General features: G+C 37.3%; 1 protein-coding gene across 19 annotated transcripts in view; it reads left to right on the top strand.

The window, feature by feature from the left end:
• The first annotated feature begins 466 nt into the window (after positions 1 to 466).
• The window catches only part of THOC2 (THO complex subunit 2), a 105,751-nt gene continuing 89,219 nt past the window's right edge, over positions 467 to 16,998 (top strand). For 18 of the 19 annotated variants that reach the window (XR_014239566.1, XM_082376995.1, XM_082376992.1 and 15 more), the window contains exons 1-2: positions 467 to 583; positions 14,864 to 14,922. Coding sequence is in view for 18 of the 19 variants with exons in the window: in XM_082376995.1 (XP_082233121.1) it covers positions 513 to 583; positions 14,864 to 14,922 (130 nt within the window). In the remaining variant the exon portion in view is untranslated. The remainder of the gene's footprint in view (positions 584 to 14,863; positions 14,923 to 16,998) is intronic. The other variant, XM_082376990.1, reaches the window with a different exon arrangement.

Below are 16,998 nucleotides of genomic sequence, written 5' to 3'. Positions count from 1 at the left end.
CATAGTAATCGGCTGCCTCTTCCCCAATTAATTTCTTTGATCTCAGCTGTTAGCGGGGTGTATTGTAATTGATCTGCTTATATGTTTGTCTTCCCCACGGACTGAGCTCGTTGAGGGTAGGCATCATGGCTTATTATTTCTCTGTCCCCAGTGTCTAGCACATATTAGGTGCTTTAAAAAACACAGTTTTGAATTAGTGGTCTGGAGTAGATGCTACGGAAGAAGATAAAGGCTACGAGTTGGCCTGGGGATGGCATTTTTCCTGTTCTAAAGGGAAGGGGGGGCAAGGTTTGCAGAGGGGTCGGGCGGCGTAGTCCCTCTGCGACGGGACCCACGGGTCCCAGCCACTTGGTTGGCGACAGGGCCTCGGGCTTCCGCAGGGTGGGGTGGAAAGTGGGGCGGGAAATCGAAAACCGAACTCGCGACTCCCGGCATTCCCCGTGGGCGGTGCTCCCCTTTGACCCCTCGCTCGCGTGCTACACATCCGGGCTTCTGCTACTAGTGTGGGGAAGATGGCGGACGCAGCTGTCGTGGTTCCCGTAGAGTGGATAAAGAACTGGGAGAAATCAGGGAGAGGCGAATTGTGAGTGTCCGGGCTGGAGGCGGGCGCACGGCCGGGCTGGGCTCGGGCGTCAGCCTTGCTCTCATATGTGAGGGGAGATGGTGGGGGGGAAGAGGTGTCCCCTCCCCCATCCCGGTGGCGGGTGTGGATGGTTGGCTAGGAGTTTTGAACTCGGGGAGGAGAGGTGCTGGTAATCGCCGCCAACCTCCTGCCTTCCCCGACTTCCCAGAAAGCCCCGCTGCCCGCCGGAGCTTGTCTTTCTTTAGCCTCTTAGCAGAACTCCCGTTTTGTTCCTACGGGTCCCTGCGCTTTCGTTCCGTGTCTTTTTGTCCCCCTCTTCGCTTGAGCTCACTTGGCTCCTTTCTCTTTACGGGGCCGCGCCGGGAGGGTTCGGACTTTCAGTCTGTCCCATTTCTTTACTCTGCACCCGTTCGACTCCGCAGTTTGGAGCCCGGCGCCTCCTCTGCCCGAAGTCCGAACCGTCCCGGACTCCCTCCCCTCCTCTCCGCCCGCCGCCGCGAAGCCCGGGGCGTTGGGAAGAACCCCGCTTGGCACCTCTCGTCCTCCCCGGGAGCGGTCTCTCGGACTGTCCCGGCCTCGCCCGGCGCCGCTGCCCGTGGGCGAAGTGTAGCAAGGATTGCCGCTTTCCCCGAAGACCTACCGGCATTTCTTTGCTCCGTCTTTTCACCTTAGAGAGCCTTTTCGGGTTGGAATCAACTTTCGTCATTAAATGTTTCCTAAACCCCATTTTGTCCTGAGACTGTAACTAATTTTGGCAACTCTCCAAGGTTCTCGTGTACCTAGAATAACGCGTTTCCTGTAGTCCCAAAACTTGGGTTTTTTTTTTTTTTCTTTCAGTAAAGAGAAAACAGTAATTTGCCATAACCGCGGTTTCCTTGCCCCGAATTTCAGCTCTCCCTGTCTTGGGAAAATTCGTTTAAGCGGCGGAACAAACCCCAGATTTTAAAACAAATAACTTATTGCGAATTTCTTTCTCTGAATCGCTTTATTAGTTAAAGCTCAGCCCTGTATGAGATTAACTCCTGTTAGCCGTTTTTGCCGTGGTCGCGCGCCGACCCCCGTAGTCAGTTTACGGTTACTGGTGCGAAAGATACGGATCTTTGAAACTTCGTTACTTGGAACGGCACGCGGGGAATGCGTTGCCCGATCTTGCGCGTGCAATAGCGCCAGCCTATATGGCCCTCCCCACCCCCCTGCCGCGCTCGCACTGCTTTATGAAGTCTTAGTGTGAGCGCTAGCATTGGATTGCCTGGGTAAGCGGCAGTTTTAGCCACTTAACTAGCCGAGTGACCTTGGGTAAGTTCCTTAACCACTTTGACCGTTTCCCCTTGAGTAAATTGGGAATAATAAGTACTCAAAGCATTGTTGTGAAGACTAAATAACGCCTGTAAAGCACTTGCCTTATAGTAAGTACTCAAGTGATAGCTATTAAAAGTAATATTATTATTCCAATCTTTAGATATTTAAACTTCTTTGGACAGCTCTTGCACTTAAAGTCTGTACCACTCAGATTAGCAATTAATTAGTCTGACTCTTTCATGTATACTCTTGTACTCTAACGAATTGAGAGACCCTTGAAGAGTGGGGACTGTCTCACGTTTCTTTTGGTTCAACCCTCCCGTCCCCGTCCTCCCCCCACCCCCCATAGCCTTTCTAGCATATGCTTAGAGAGCTTATTTTGTTAACTGACAGAGAAGTCTGTTTGATAAGCATTCATTTTTAACTGTTAGGAACATTTTCCAAATCCTTGTACGTGCTAGTTAACAAATAGCTATTAAGTCTCTTGTGTGCAGGGAAGGCAGGATGGGAAGTTACCAAAGCAAACCATCATTTTCATCTATATTAGATTAGGATAACCCCCCAAAACGGATAAATCAGTTCATTGTTGTTTTGTTTACTTTTAAAGCCAACTTAGTTATTTAGAGACTGTCATCTGTAGATTGCTCAGCTTCTTCCTTCCAGCTAACTGTTTTTGACAGTTTTACTATGACTCCCACCTTAGAATGAGTGGTATTCGGGCTAGGAAATTCTGCTTGGCTTCTGACTGGCAGGGGTTGGAGAAAAAGTCATGTAGGAGGTCGAAATACCTAGTCAAAATGGAATTTTGGATTCACTTTATGTATATTTACATGATCCATGCTACCCATCATAATTTCTGTGTTTGAAGAGCTGCTTCAAAACTGCTATTAGGACTTATGTTTATGTAGTTATTGCATGGCTTGTGGAATGTAGTTTGAACTATAGTAGATCCAGATCAGTTTAGTCAGTTTTATAACTCTGTTCTGTTACATGAAGAGAGTTGTGTGACAATAATGAAATAGTTTAAATAGTTGGTAGTTGTATGAAATAGTCAAACAAATCACCATCCAGTGCTTAGTCTTCATTTATTGGACCTCTTTTCCCTCTTTGAAAACTTTGTTGCATATAGTCTAACTTCGGAATTTTTGTATCTTGCTAAAGATAGAGTTAGCATTTTCATTTTATTAGAAAAAAATGGTATTATAAATATATTACAAAAAATCCTTTCTTTTGTCTGAAAAACAGCTTCTTAAAATACAAACCAGCAACTGGAAATGTTAAAAAAAATAATGTGCCACCAAATTATTAATGAATCCATTTATATATTTGGCTTTTAAGATATGACCAGTATTTAAAATTATATCTTGGGTGGATTTTTCCTTTTTAATGAGATAAATTAGCAGATGAGCTTTAACTTGACTGAAAGTTACCTTTTTAAAAAAAATGCATGATATGTTTCATGAGGTATTAGTTCATTTCTTGTCTGTCTCTTCTTAGCAGTGTAAGTCTGTATTCTGGGAGTTGTAGTCAACTTCAGCAGCATAGTGAACATATGCAACGTATGGGATAATTTGTAACTTTGAGAGGGCAAATTCTTAATTGTGCCTCATGAAAAGCAGCTGTCTATCAAGATGGAAAGTCTTGGCTTTGAAGAATAAATTTTGTTAAGTAACTAGGGAGAAAAGAAAAACTATATTTTGCCTATCTGAATGGTCCATCACATACTTAGCTAACCTATTGTTTCCAGAGATACTGATTACGTTTTTAATGGTAAATTACAGAACTCTTAAAATGATCTTTTCCAAGAGATAGCAAAAGGACAGAGGAGGACTACCAAAACATAATTGTCCTTTCCAGTAACACTTAGATCTGCTCTTCAGAGTTTCACATCTTAATGCAAACTCTTAGAAATTCTGCGGCATATGCAAGATAAGGATTTAATCACTTTAATTTTGGAATTAGAGCTTTAGTTTCTTGATGATTTCATATTAGCATAGGGTTTGCCATGATTAAGCTAATAAACTTGCATGTACTGGTAGATCCAGGGGAGAATTTTGGTTTTAGTAGACATGATTAACACAGTGAGCTCAGCATTTCTTTGTGTCACAAGCAACCTTAATGGAGGATTTATATTCCAAGCTCTTAATCGGAAGATGTTAGCCTCATGTCAATACTTAGTTTAATTTTGAAATACTTATATTTGTTGAATATCATCTATTTGTCTGTTTGAAGAACTTAATTCTTTCTTTAAAAAAATTATACATCAATTAGAAATTTTTGTTGGGTGTTACCTTATTAATTATTGGTAGTTATAATAAAGTTTTAAAATTTAATCGCCAAATGTTTTGGTTGCCATTCTTTTTCTTCTTCTGCTACTAGATGACTTGACATATTCCAGAACTTATGGAAGTACATTTGGATGTTCATTAAATGTTGTCTGTCCTGAATTTTTTGGAGGGAAGTTGGAGGAGGGAGTTTATAGCAAATAATCATTCTAAGAAACTTTAGTGTTAGTATTTAAGTCTTTTTTTTTTCTTCAAAAGGTGCTCTAAGTTCAGCTGAAGCTTTATCTGAAACCATTTCTTTATGTCTTACTTTTCATTTGGCATTTGTTTTCTCATTTGACCTGTGTTCATGAGTCTTGGTCTTATTTCCCTGGTAAGAGAAATTCATTCTTCAGAAGATGTTGTAGCAGTATCAGGACATTTTTCCAGGCTACTGCTTTCTTTGTTTGTTAGAAAAATTAAATTATTCTTTATTTAAGGTAGAGTGAGTGCTATTAATGTACTTGTGTGCAGGAACTTCTGTTGTCTTTTTTAAGATTTCCTGTTCCCTTTCCTCCTCATAAGTGCATATTTTCATTTTCTTAAATGCATCTTTCAAGATAAAACTACATGTCCCAATATTCATTTTTGTGGGTTATGTCTCTCTTCTATCAATGATAACAGAGGTAGCACTTGCTTAACAAAATTTAGCCTTTTCTGTTGTTTTGTTTTTAAGAATTAATTGAAGCACAGATTGACATCAATTTTTTATATGTAGAGCCAACTTTGAGATGTTGAACATAATCAAGTAGTGCAGGCTTGTGTTGTGTTTCTTTTTTTTACTGGAAAATAGGACCAAGTAAGATGGAAAGCCAAATACTCATGTTAAAGAGTATTTGCAAAATAACATTAAGTTCTTGGAAGAACTTAAGACATTTCATTCAGTTTAAGTTTCACAGATACTTGACAGAAAGTATATTCTTTGTTCTCAGGGGCCTGAGATAGCATCTCCACAGTAGCACCAAACTGTTATAAAAGTGGAAAAAATGGTAAACTCAATTATTTGGAGGTTATTAAAGGACTAAAATAATCATTTGAATTTGTACCGAGGCAGAATATTTGATTATTTTAAAAACCACATTAAAATGGGCAACTGTTGGAGGTAGTTTTGTTTTCCTCCCTTTAAAATTTAGGATAGAGAACTAAAACTGTGTAAGAGGTGTAGTAAGACATGCAACATTCAGAAACAGGTACTTAGGATACTTAAGGATACTTCTGTTAGTGAATTACTTAGGGGAAGAGCCGGGACAAATCTACCGATTGGGGGAAAATTCTTAGTGATTGTTTTTAGTTTCCTCCAACAACTAAGGCAGAAGTGTTTTATACTAGGGAAATAAAAGTATCTGCTATACAAGCCTTATCATAATAACCCATCAGTGATTCCTTACACAATTTGAGCAAATCTTTGAGATGCTTATTAATAGTTCATGATGACATTATCATCTGCATCCTTTAATGAATATGTTTGTGGCCTTGTGACTGACAAGATGAAATTACATTTCAATGATTTTTAAAAATTATGTAACAATGACTGTACCATTAGATTAAGTGGGATTTGGAACACTGACATTCCCCCCTCCCCACTGGAAGGATTATAACAAAAGACATTTGCATTAAGCTTATTAAAACAAATAGAAAATGAAGCTATTGAAAATGTGAACAAGCAAACACATTCACTGTAAGAAGGAATATTTGACCTTGCTTTTTAGTAGCCTGGGTACAAAGGGAAAGATGAGTTACTTGATTTCCCTTGCATTCTTCTGTCAAAGATGCAGTATTTCCTGCTACTACATTCTAAAGGGAAACGAACCTCTGGGGACAGTGAGAACCACAAGGGGGAATTGTTTCAGTACTTTATAGCAAATATTGAAGCAGCCTTGATGCACCTTCTTATATATTTACTCTTAACAAAAAAGGAGCTAGGTGTCAGACATTTTTAGGTTATATTCTCTGATGATAGTCTTGAAGCAGATATTTTTGTATTGCCTAATGTAATGAAGATTGATTTTTTTATTTGAGATAAGTTTGTGGTAGGTTTAACTTATTTTGAGAAATTAAAAGCTTACCCACTGTCTTAACACATTGGAAGGCCTATCTGGTTCTCAGGAGAAGTAGATGAAAGTGCTTGGGGTCAAACTTAAATCAGCTTATTTAACCATTTCTAAGGTGCTCTCTGAAAATTTTTTTTTGTTCTTTTAATAGGAATTGGTTAAAAACTAATAACTAAATGAGATTTTCAAACTATGCAGATTTAATTTAGTAATTGTTCTCCAGTGGCAAGGTATTTTTATTCTTTGGTTTTGAAAATAATTTTGTGAGACCTACAAATGAATTGTTGACTGGGAAAAGTTTATTGAACCGTACCCTGCTCATTCTGATGATGAAGTATTGAAATAATCAAAAGACACAGAGAGGTGAACTGCAAGGGCATGCATAATCGGCAAAGTAGATAATCTCTCTGCGGATGATTGTAATGTGGCATCATATTTCACCTTAGATGTGATATATAAGCATATTCTGTAAGTTTTAAAGTTACTTGTTTTATTGACTATGGAAAGAGCATTGCTAGACATAAAAGAGTGAGAAACATATGCATTCATTGGTTCTCTTCTTTTTCGTTAGAGCTTTGTACAGCTTGTAATAAGAATATTTCTTTTTCTGAAATGTGAAATTAAAAAAATACAGAAAAGTGCATAAAATCTAAATGTAGAGCTTAAAGAATCACTGTAAGATGCACACCCATGTAACTCGTATCCAGCTCTAGTCAACACAGTCCCCCTTCCTGATTGCACCCTCTTTGTCTCCCCTGTGGTAACTGACATTTATGGCTTTCTCTAGTTTTTATTTACAGTTTTGCTACCCAAATAAGTTTAAGTTTGTTCTTCTTGAATTTCATATAAATGGAATCATAGAGGGTGTATTCTATTGTATCTGGCTGCTTTTGCTCAACATTATGTCTTTAGGATTCATTCATATTTTTGCAAGTATTTGCAGTTCTTTGATTTTCATAGTTAAAAGATACTCCATTGTATAACTATACCACAATTTATCTCTTAGGCTACCGATGAACAATTTTATTGTTTTGAGTTTTTGGCTGCTGCCAACAGTGCCAATAGAACCATTCTTATACAGGTATCTTGGTGTACACAGCATGTGTTCTTGTGGGATATATACTGAACTGTAGAATACATACATTGTATGTGTGGCTAGGTTCTAGATTGTGATTAACTTTAGCTCTGCTAGATACTGCCGAACTACTTCAAAATATACTCCCACCAGCAGTGTATGAGAGTTCACCTTCACATCCTGGCTAACATTTAATATTGTCAGACTGTAAAATTTTGGTCAATATAATATGTATCTAATGTTATTTTCTTGGGGCTCATATTTTCATAGGCATTTTTTCCCAATTTTTAAAATTGAAGTGTAGTTTATTTACAATATTATATTAGTTTTGGGTGTACAGCATAGTGATTCAGTATTTTTGCAGATTATACTCCTTTATAGGTTATTATGAGGCAATGGCTATAATTCCCTGCGTTATACAGTATATCATTGTTGCTTATCTATTTTATATGTATTAGTTTGTATCTGTTAATCCCATACTCCTAAGTTGTCTCCCCCTCCCCTTGCCCCCCATCCCTCTCCCCTTTGGTAACTACAGGTTTGTTTTCTATATCTGTGAGTCTGTTTTGCATATGCGTTCATTTGTAGCATAGGAGTCTTTTTCTGTGTTATTGGTCATTTGGATTTCTGGTTTATTGTGAAAGGCCTCTTTATATCTTTTCCTCATTTTTCTGTTGGATTGTTTGCATTTCTTTCATTGATTTGTAGGAGTTCTTTCTATAGTCTGTATTTGTCCCCTTTGTGGGTTACATTGTATGTGTGGCAAGTATCTTTTGTTATTCTTAGGCTTGTACTTCCACTCTTATGGTGGTGACTTTTGATGAGCAGAAGTTCATTTTAATGTAGTTAAATTTATTAATCTTTTACTTTCTGATTAGTACTTTTTTGGGTTTACTAGTTTCTCTCCATTTTCAGGTTAATGAACTTATCCTATGATTTTCTGGAAACATTATTTTGCTCTCCCTTTTTAAGTCTTACCTAACTGGAGTTGATTTTTATGTGTGCTGTGAAGTAGGGGTTGCAATATATTGTTGTGGTTGATGTGTATGAAGAAAGTTCAGCCTCACACATAAATAGTTGGCAAAAGGAGGAGAATTTTAGTAGCCTTTTCAGATAATTGTAGATATTCTTTGATATCATGTCAAAATTTGTCAGGTGGTAGTTTCTTAATGGTTTGTTGCAATGCCAAATCCAAAACCATATCAGTGTACTTTTTGTACTTTGTTAAATTGAAATCCAATTTTCTCTCTTTTACTTGGAATCTGTCTTTTACCCATGCATTATTTTGCAACATCATGCATTGGTCAGTTGGAAAATATTGGTTCACTGAATGATGCAGCACTTCCAAATATTGACACAGTACATTGTATAATATAAAAAAAAAACCACATTCTTTAGTATCATCACTGAACTTATCAGGAAAGTTTTTATGAATTGGGAACTAGCCAAGTCCGTGGTGCCAGATAAAAGTTTTCCAAAATTCTAATTTTTGTTTGAAACCTTACATTTTATCATTGGCAACAAATACTCTCAGTTGTTTTCCTTGAAGTGACTGGCTCTCTTGGTTCATTTTTGAGAAAATGCCTGCCAAAGACCCAAATCCGAATAACCATAGTTTGTCAGTTCTTTCAAGTAAAAATGGTGTTCTGTGAAAAAGCAGCTAGTTCAACTCAGAATACAAACAGTCGTATAGGTGATTTTCCTGGAGACAACCATGATATTTTGGTGTGTGACAGAAATGTTTTATGTATACTTTCCAATTTGTCACATAGAATATTAAAAATACGTATTTTTAAAAAAGGCACGTTCTCAGGGCTAGGATTTATTAAAATTAATAATTTTCACTACTTCATTAAGGGCATTTTCTTTACTGTAGATACAAACACATAACATCAGATAAATCTTAACACATTTTTAAGTGTACAGTACAGTATTGTTAACGATAAGCACAGTGTAGTACAACAGATCTTTAGATCTTTTTCATCTTGCATGACTGAAGTTTTATACCCATTGAACAGCAAGTTCCCATTTCTCTTTCCCCCTAGCCCCTGGCAACCACCGAAATTCTACTTTTTGCTTCTATGAGCTTGATTACTTTAGATACCTCATATTAAGTGGAATCATGCCATATTTATCCTTCTGTGACTGACTTACTTAGCATACTATCTTCAGGACTCATCCATGTTGTAGTACATGACAGGATTTCTTTGTGCCTGAGTAATGTTCCATTGTATGTATACACCATGTTTTCTTTATGTATTCATCTGTTGATGGACATTTAGGTTGTTTCTATCTCTTGGCTATTGTGAATAATGCTGCAGTGAACATGGGAGTGCAAATACCTCTTTGATATCCTCTTTTCAACTCTTATGAGTAAATACCTGGAAGTGGGATTGCTAGATTGTATGGTAGTTCTATTTTTAATTTTTTGAGGAACTTCCATACTGTTTACCATTTTACATTCCCACCAACAGTGCACAGGGTTTCCAGTTTCTTCATATCCTCCCTAACGCTTATTTTCTGTTGGTTTTTAAAGAATTAATTTTTTTAAACAGGTGTTTTAAGGTTCACAGAAAAATTGAGAGGAAGGTACAGAAATTTCCCTTACCCCCTGCCCCCGCACATGCACAGCCTCCCCAATATCAACATCCCCCACCAGAGTGTTAAATTTGTTAACAACTGATGAACCTACATTGATACATCATAATTGCCCCAAATTCAAAGTTTACCTCTGTGTTCACTCTTGGTGTTGTACATTCTATGCATTTGGACAAAGGTATAACGATGTGTATCCATCATTATAGTATCAGAGTATTTTCACTGCCCTAAAAATCCTCTGTGCTCTGCCTATTCATGCTTCCCCCTAACCCCTGGCAACCATTGAACTTTTTACTGTCTCCATAGTTTTGCCTTTTCCAGAATGACATTTAGTTGGAAACATATACTATGTAGTTTTTTCAGATTGGCTTCTTTGACTTATTAGTGTTCATTTAAGGTTTCTCCATGTCTTTTCATGTCTTGATAGCTCATTTCTGTTTAGTGCTGAATAATATTCCATGGGGTCAGTGTACCAGTTTATGTATCCATTCACCTACTGAAGGATATCCTGGTTGCTTCCAAGTTTTGGCAGTCATGAATAAAGCTGCTATAAATCCATGTGCAGGTTTTTGTGTGGACATAAGTTTTCACCTCCTTTGGTAAATATCAAGGAGAGTGGGATTGCTGGATTGTAAGGTAAGAGTATGTTTAATTTTGTAAGAAACCACCAAACTGCTCCAGTGTGGCTGTACCATTTTTCATTCCCACCAGTGATGATTGAGAGTTACGTTGCACCACACCACATCCTCACCAGCATCTGTCGTTGGCAGTGTTCCAGATTTTGGCCATTCTGATGGGTGTGTAGTGGTATCTCATTGTTTAAATTTCCATGTCCCTGATGATATATGATGTGGAACATCTTTTCATATGCTTATTTGCCATCTGTGTATCTTCTTTTATGAGGTGTCAGTTAAGGTCTTTGCTCATTTTTAAATTGGGTTGTTTGTTTTCTTATCGTTGAGTTTTAAGAGTTATTCGTATATTTTGGATAATAGTCCTTTATCAGATGTCATTTCTGGTTTATTTGTTGTTGTTGTTTGTTTGTTTGGGGTTTTTTAATTATGACCACCCTTACAAGTGTGAGGTGATGCCTTATTGTGGTTTTGATTTGCATTTCTCTGATGATAAGTGATGTTGAGCATCTTTTCATACACCTATTGGCCATTGGTATGTCTTCTTTGGAAAAATGTCTATTCAAATTCTTTGCTCATTTTTAAATCAGATTTTTTTTTTGCTATTGAGATGTAGACGTTTCTTAAATATTTTGGATATTAGATACATGGCTGGTTTGCAAACATTTTTTTTTTCCATTTCGTAGGTTGCCTTTTCATTCTTTTTTTTTTTTTTTTTTTTTGGCCGTACCGTGCGGCACGCAGGGTCCTAGTTCCTTGACCAGGGATGGAACCTGTGCCCCCTGCAGTGGAAGCACGGAGTCTTAACCACTGGCCCACCAGGGTAGTCCCCTGCCTTTTCATTCTGTTCATTGTTTCTTTGCACACAATTTTTAGTTTGATGTCCCACTTGTCTGTTTTTGCTTTCATTGTGCTTTTGGTGTCATATCCAAGAAATCATTGCCAAGACCAATGTCGTGAGGCTTTCCCCCTGTGTTTTTTTTCTAGGAGTTTTACAGTTTCAGGTCTTATTTTTATGTATTTGATCTATTTTGAGTTGATTTTTGTGTATGATGTAAGAAGTGTCCAATTTCATTCTTTTGTATATGACTATCCATAATGCTCTTGAATTATCCATAATGCTCTCTAGTGACTTTTTCAGTTTAGTTGTTACATTCTTTAGCTCTAAAATTTGGTTCTTTTAAAATTTTCTGTCCTTCTGTTAAAATTCTCATTTTGTTCATGCATCATTTTCCTGAGCTCATTGAGCATTTTTATGATGGTTATTTTAAATTCTTTGTCAGATAATTCATATGACTCCAATTCTTTAGGATCAGTTTCTGGAGACTAATTTTGTTCCTTGTTTTGGGCCATTTTACCTGTTTCTTTATATTCTTTGTAATTTTGTGTTGGTATCCTTGCATTTGAAAAAACACTCTTATCCCAGTCTTTATGGACTGCTTTAGTACAGGGAAAGGCCTTTACCAATCAGCTTGGCTATAGATTCTGGGGGCCTCTCAGATTTTTTCTCTGGATATGTCTTCTCTGGACTCATGTGTAGATTGCAGATGAGAGGGATTTTCCAGTTTCTCTTTTTCCAGAAACCGGCACTCTCTTGCATTCTCTGGTGTCCATCTGTTGTACCATGGGTCCTGTGAAGCAGCAGCACACCACCCAGCTCTTTTTGTTCTTAGTGGCTCCCAGGCAGCTAGAGTATGCTGGGTGCCATCAGTGCCCTAAGTCAGGCTAGACAGAAACCAGTCTCTCAGGCAGTCCCCCCTCCCCAAAGGCTGGGCTGTTGGACACTCTTCTTTCTCCCTTGAGGGAGAGATTGCCAAGCTGTTGCCCACTCCCCCCCCCCCCCCCCCGTCAGAATGTTAGATGTATACATAGTCCAGTCTTCTCTTTCCCTCCTCAGGGAGAATTTGGGAATTGGGAGTTTCCTCCCAGTTGTGTGGTGTTGTGCCAGAAGGAGGGACTATGGTGAAAGAGTGTCTTGTGTTTTCCTGCGAGCTTTGATGCAGCTGGTTTAGTCCTCGCCTGGGGTGCAGGAGCCTCTTAACTGGTTTCTGAATTTCTCGTAAAGGGAATTGGGTATGTGTATTGTTGAGTTGTGTTTCTATGGGAGGAAGGAAGGCCTGGGGCTTCCTATTTTGCCATCTTGCTGAGGTCACTCCTATCAAGGACATTCTTAAGTGAAACTGGCTTTTGTTTGTGAATGGTCATGAAAGATAAAATGAAACAGTTTGGTGACATCTTACATGAGACTGGCTATATTCTTTCCTTTGATTTCTTGATCATGAAGAATTCAATGAGACAGTTTGGTGCTGCTGCCTTGATAAATGTTAAGGTGCTAACCGTCTTACCTTCCTTTGCTTTTGAATTATTAGGGCAAATGTCATTACAGCAAAAAAAGGGAAATGAAATCTTAGTATTACTATGAATATAGTTTTGACCTTGCAGAACTCCAGAAAGTGTCTTGGGGATCAGGGGTTTGTGAACCACACTATCAGAACTGCTACTTTATCAAATTATAAGTTTTTTTCTATTCCTGATTTTCTAAAAGTCTTTTTAAAAAATAATGAATGGATGTTGAATTTTGTCAAATGTCTTTTATGCATAAAAGGACTTTTAGAAAATTAGGAATAGAACCTATTCCTGAATTATTGTGTGATTTTAAAAGTCAGTTTAATGTGGTGAGTTAATTTGAACCAACTTTGTGTATTTGGGATAAACCCACGTTAGCCTTGATGTATTTCAGTGTTTTTCCATTTATATATCTATCTCTGTATATTTAATAGTATACATGTTTAAATACTATAAGTCACTATTATTATTATTCATTTAATATTAAATTAGAATTACCTATATACTTAGCACTTTTCCCCCTCATTTCTTGCTGCAACTCTAAGGTTCTATCTGGGATCATTTTTATCCCGCCTGAAGAATGTCCTCAAGCATTTCTTTTAGTATGTGAACTCAATTTTTATTAGTCTGAAGTTCAGTCCTTATTTTGTCTTTTCTTGGAACTGTGTTTTTTGGGTATAGAATTTTAGGTTGACAGGTACTTTGTTTTAGCACCTTGAATGTATCTTCCAGCTATCAAGTGTTCTTGTTGAGAAGTCATGAAGATACTGATTGCCTTTTTTTCCTCAGGTGCTTAAATGATTTTGTCTTTGGTTTTCTGTAGTTTTACTATGATGTGCCCAGCTATGGATTTCACTTCAGTTCTGGAAAACTGAATTCTTGGCTATTGTTTCCTCAAATACTGCTTTTGCCCTGTTCTCTCTTCTTTCTGGAATTCCAATTAAACATACCTCTTTTCACTGTATACTGTATATCTATCCTTTGCTGTATTTAAATTAGTGAAGAAATATTTACCATACAAGTATCTTTTTTGAATTTTGAATTTTATGAAAAAAATGTCAACTTTTTGTTTTTAAACTTTGTTATTGGAAAAAAGTCTCAGATGAGAAAGTAGATATAATAGCTCCCCAATGAAATCATCAACCAACTTCAATATTTATCAGCTGCTGGCCAGTCTTGTTTCATCTATAACCCTACCCATTTCCCCATACTTTTGAAGTAAATATTTCATCGGTAGATATTTCAGCATCTATCTTTTAAAAAGTTATAAAATATTCTAGTTGACTCATAAATGTTAATTTTTAAAGTATTTGAAACAGGATCCAAGTAAGGAGCCATACACTGTGATCGATATATCTCTTAAGCCTTTTTCACCCTGAGGATCCCACACCATCTTTTATTTTCCCTTGTAATATATTTGTTGAAGAGACTGGGCCATTGTCCTATAGAGTTTCCCACAGTTTGAATTTAAGTTATTGCCCCCCCCCCCTTTAAAGACAACTTCATAGATGGTGGTGTATTCTTGTATATCAGGATCAGGAGGCACATAATATCTGATTGTCTCTTGTGATGTGAACAGCCATTAATAGATGCTTAGATCCTTTAATTTATTAGGGACCTTAAAATGATGATGTTCTAATTCTACCATTCCTTCGTTTGTTAGCTGAAATACTAACAGAGGCATTTCTTATCAACTATTCGTTCATATACAAAAGGCAGAATAAGTGCTTGATTTTCATTCTTTATTTACCAGTTTTCAAAATAATGACTTGATTCACTAGCATCCTCCAGTTCTGACCAATTAGGGTTTATAGGTTTGTTTTATTTAAATTATAAACTAATGGATTTAAAAATATCGGATACATTTCCAGATATTTTTAGTTGATATAATTTGCTCTATAAGGATTATCTATGTTAGGATTAGAAATTAATACAGATTATTTGTTTTATTCTAGTTTGCATTTTTGCCGGATCCTCAGTGAAAATAAAAGCCATGATAGTTCGACTTATAGAGGTAAGACTTTTAAAAGTATCATAGGACTTCCCTGGTGGCGCAGTGGTTAAGAATCCTCCTGCCAATGCAGGGGGCATTGGTTTGATCCCTGGTCCGAGAAGATCCCACATGCCATGGAGCAACTAAGCCCGTGTGCCACAACTACTGAGCCTGCGCTCTAGAGCCCGTGAGCCACAACTACTGAAGCCCGCGCACCCTACCACCCGTGCACCACAACTACTGAGCCCACGTGCCACAACTACTGAAGCCTGCACAGTCTAGGGCCCGCGTGCTGCAACTACTGAGCCTGCGTGCTGTAGCTACTGAAGCCTGCGTGCCTAGAGCCCATGCTCTACAACAAGAGAAGCCACCACAATGAGAAGCCCGTGCACCCCCATGAAGAGTAGCCCCCTCTTGCCACAGCTAGAGAAAGCCCGTGCGCTGCAACAAAGACCCAACGCAGCCCCAAAAATAAATAAATAAAAGTATCATAGCTATTATTTTTGGCTTGGTCAAAATTAATAAATATCCTGTTTTCTGTTAAATTTTATGAATAAAAGCAAAAGGTCTAAGATATTCACATTATATAAAGCTTTTATATGAATATATTAGAATTGAGATTAAAACTATAGTTATAGTAAGACTATATATATCTCTGTGTATGGTTGTCTTTTGACCTGCATAATAGTCATATAATATTGCTTGGCTTTTATAATTGTAACATGGTATATTTACCTACATTTCAGCAGTTGCTAGCTGTAGTAAAACTTATACAGGCTAGGTATCAATCATAAACAGAAGAGAAGAGCTAGCATGGAAAAAAAAAACTATTCTGATCTTTTTTGCACTAGGTAACTTCCAGAAACTGAGGTTCAGTGTTTTTACTAAAGCTGGTTATGTTTAGGTGGTATCTGGGGATCTTGTTAAAGGTAGTGTCATGGAAAACATTAAGAGGAACGGAGTTGTTTACTACTGCATATCACAAATATGGTTTATTAAGTAAAATGTTATTAAACAGGGTGTAAATTTTTAGTTATGTTAATTTTAAAGGATTTGCTATTTAACGTTCATTAATTTAAAATTAGGTATATGGATTTAGAAAAGGAGGGGCAAAAACAAAAGCAGTAATGCCCAGTAAGTTTAAAGCATTTTCATATGTAGCTTTCATTGGGGATAGAACCCATAACATTTTTTTTTCAAATCTGGAAAAATAATTTATAGTCAATATTCTATTTTAAATAAAAAATTATTAGATAATTTTCTGTAGATAAGTTTACTTTTATCAAAAATTAAATATTACCTTAATATGAGAATATATACTTTTTGAAGAACGTTTGGGTTTCTGAATAGAAAGCATTTTTAAACAAATGAGTAAGCCATTTTTCTTTCTGTCATTTGGGTAAGACTTGTTAACATTCCTAGTCCAATCCCCAAAGTTATTTTCCAATCATCCTGCTTTTAAAATTGCATGATCATTCATAAAGATTTCTGAGGTTGATATAATGCCTTCTTTTTTGAATAAGTCAGTTGACTGTCAGAAATGTAAGAGAGTAAAAAAAGATTCCTTTTTAAAAGCATTTGGATAGTTATTTTTTTCACGTTATGTTTAAAACAAGTTTCTAACTTCTCAGTTAACTTGGATCTTGTTTGCGATTGAAACCTTAAGTAGATAAAATAAGAAAAAGAATTCTCAGAAAAACTATAAATAGCGTAACAGGGTGATTACTCTTCCAGTTTTAAATGGGACTGTGTGGATGTTTAATAACTATCAGATTATTGTTAATTTGCATGGTTGTTCTGATTCATGTATGAAACCCCAAATAGTAGGAGTGTGGCCTCATTGGCTCAGTTGCAGGTGTTCTCTCTTGCTTGCCCTTGCCTACTTTCTCAACGCATAACACTCTTTGGCTGATATCTGCCAACAATCAAGCTTTGGTCTGAGGGCCCCAGTGGGTAGTCCATGCAGGGAACTGAATGTTGTTTCTTCAGAATTTCCTTCGTCTATCTCAGGAGGATTGAGTTTGGGTGGTGTTCCTTGTGCCCTTTCCCTTTCTGCCTCTCCCTCAAATTGATTTCATTTCAGGCGGGCAGTTTCCC

The sequence above is a fragment of the Balaenoptera borealis genome, assembly GCF_965194805.1.
Source record: "Balaenoptera borealis genome assembly, chromosome: X".
NCBI classification, from domain to species: Eukaryota; Metazoa; Chordata; class Mammalia; order Artiodactyla; family Balaenopteridae; genus Balaenoptera; species Balaenoptera borealis.
The sequence above is the reverse complement of the archived record's forward strand: the minus strand, read 5'-3'. Positions and strand labels throughout refer to the sequence as shown.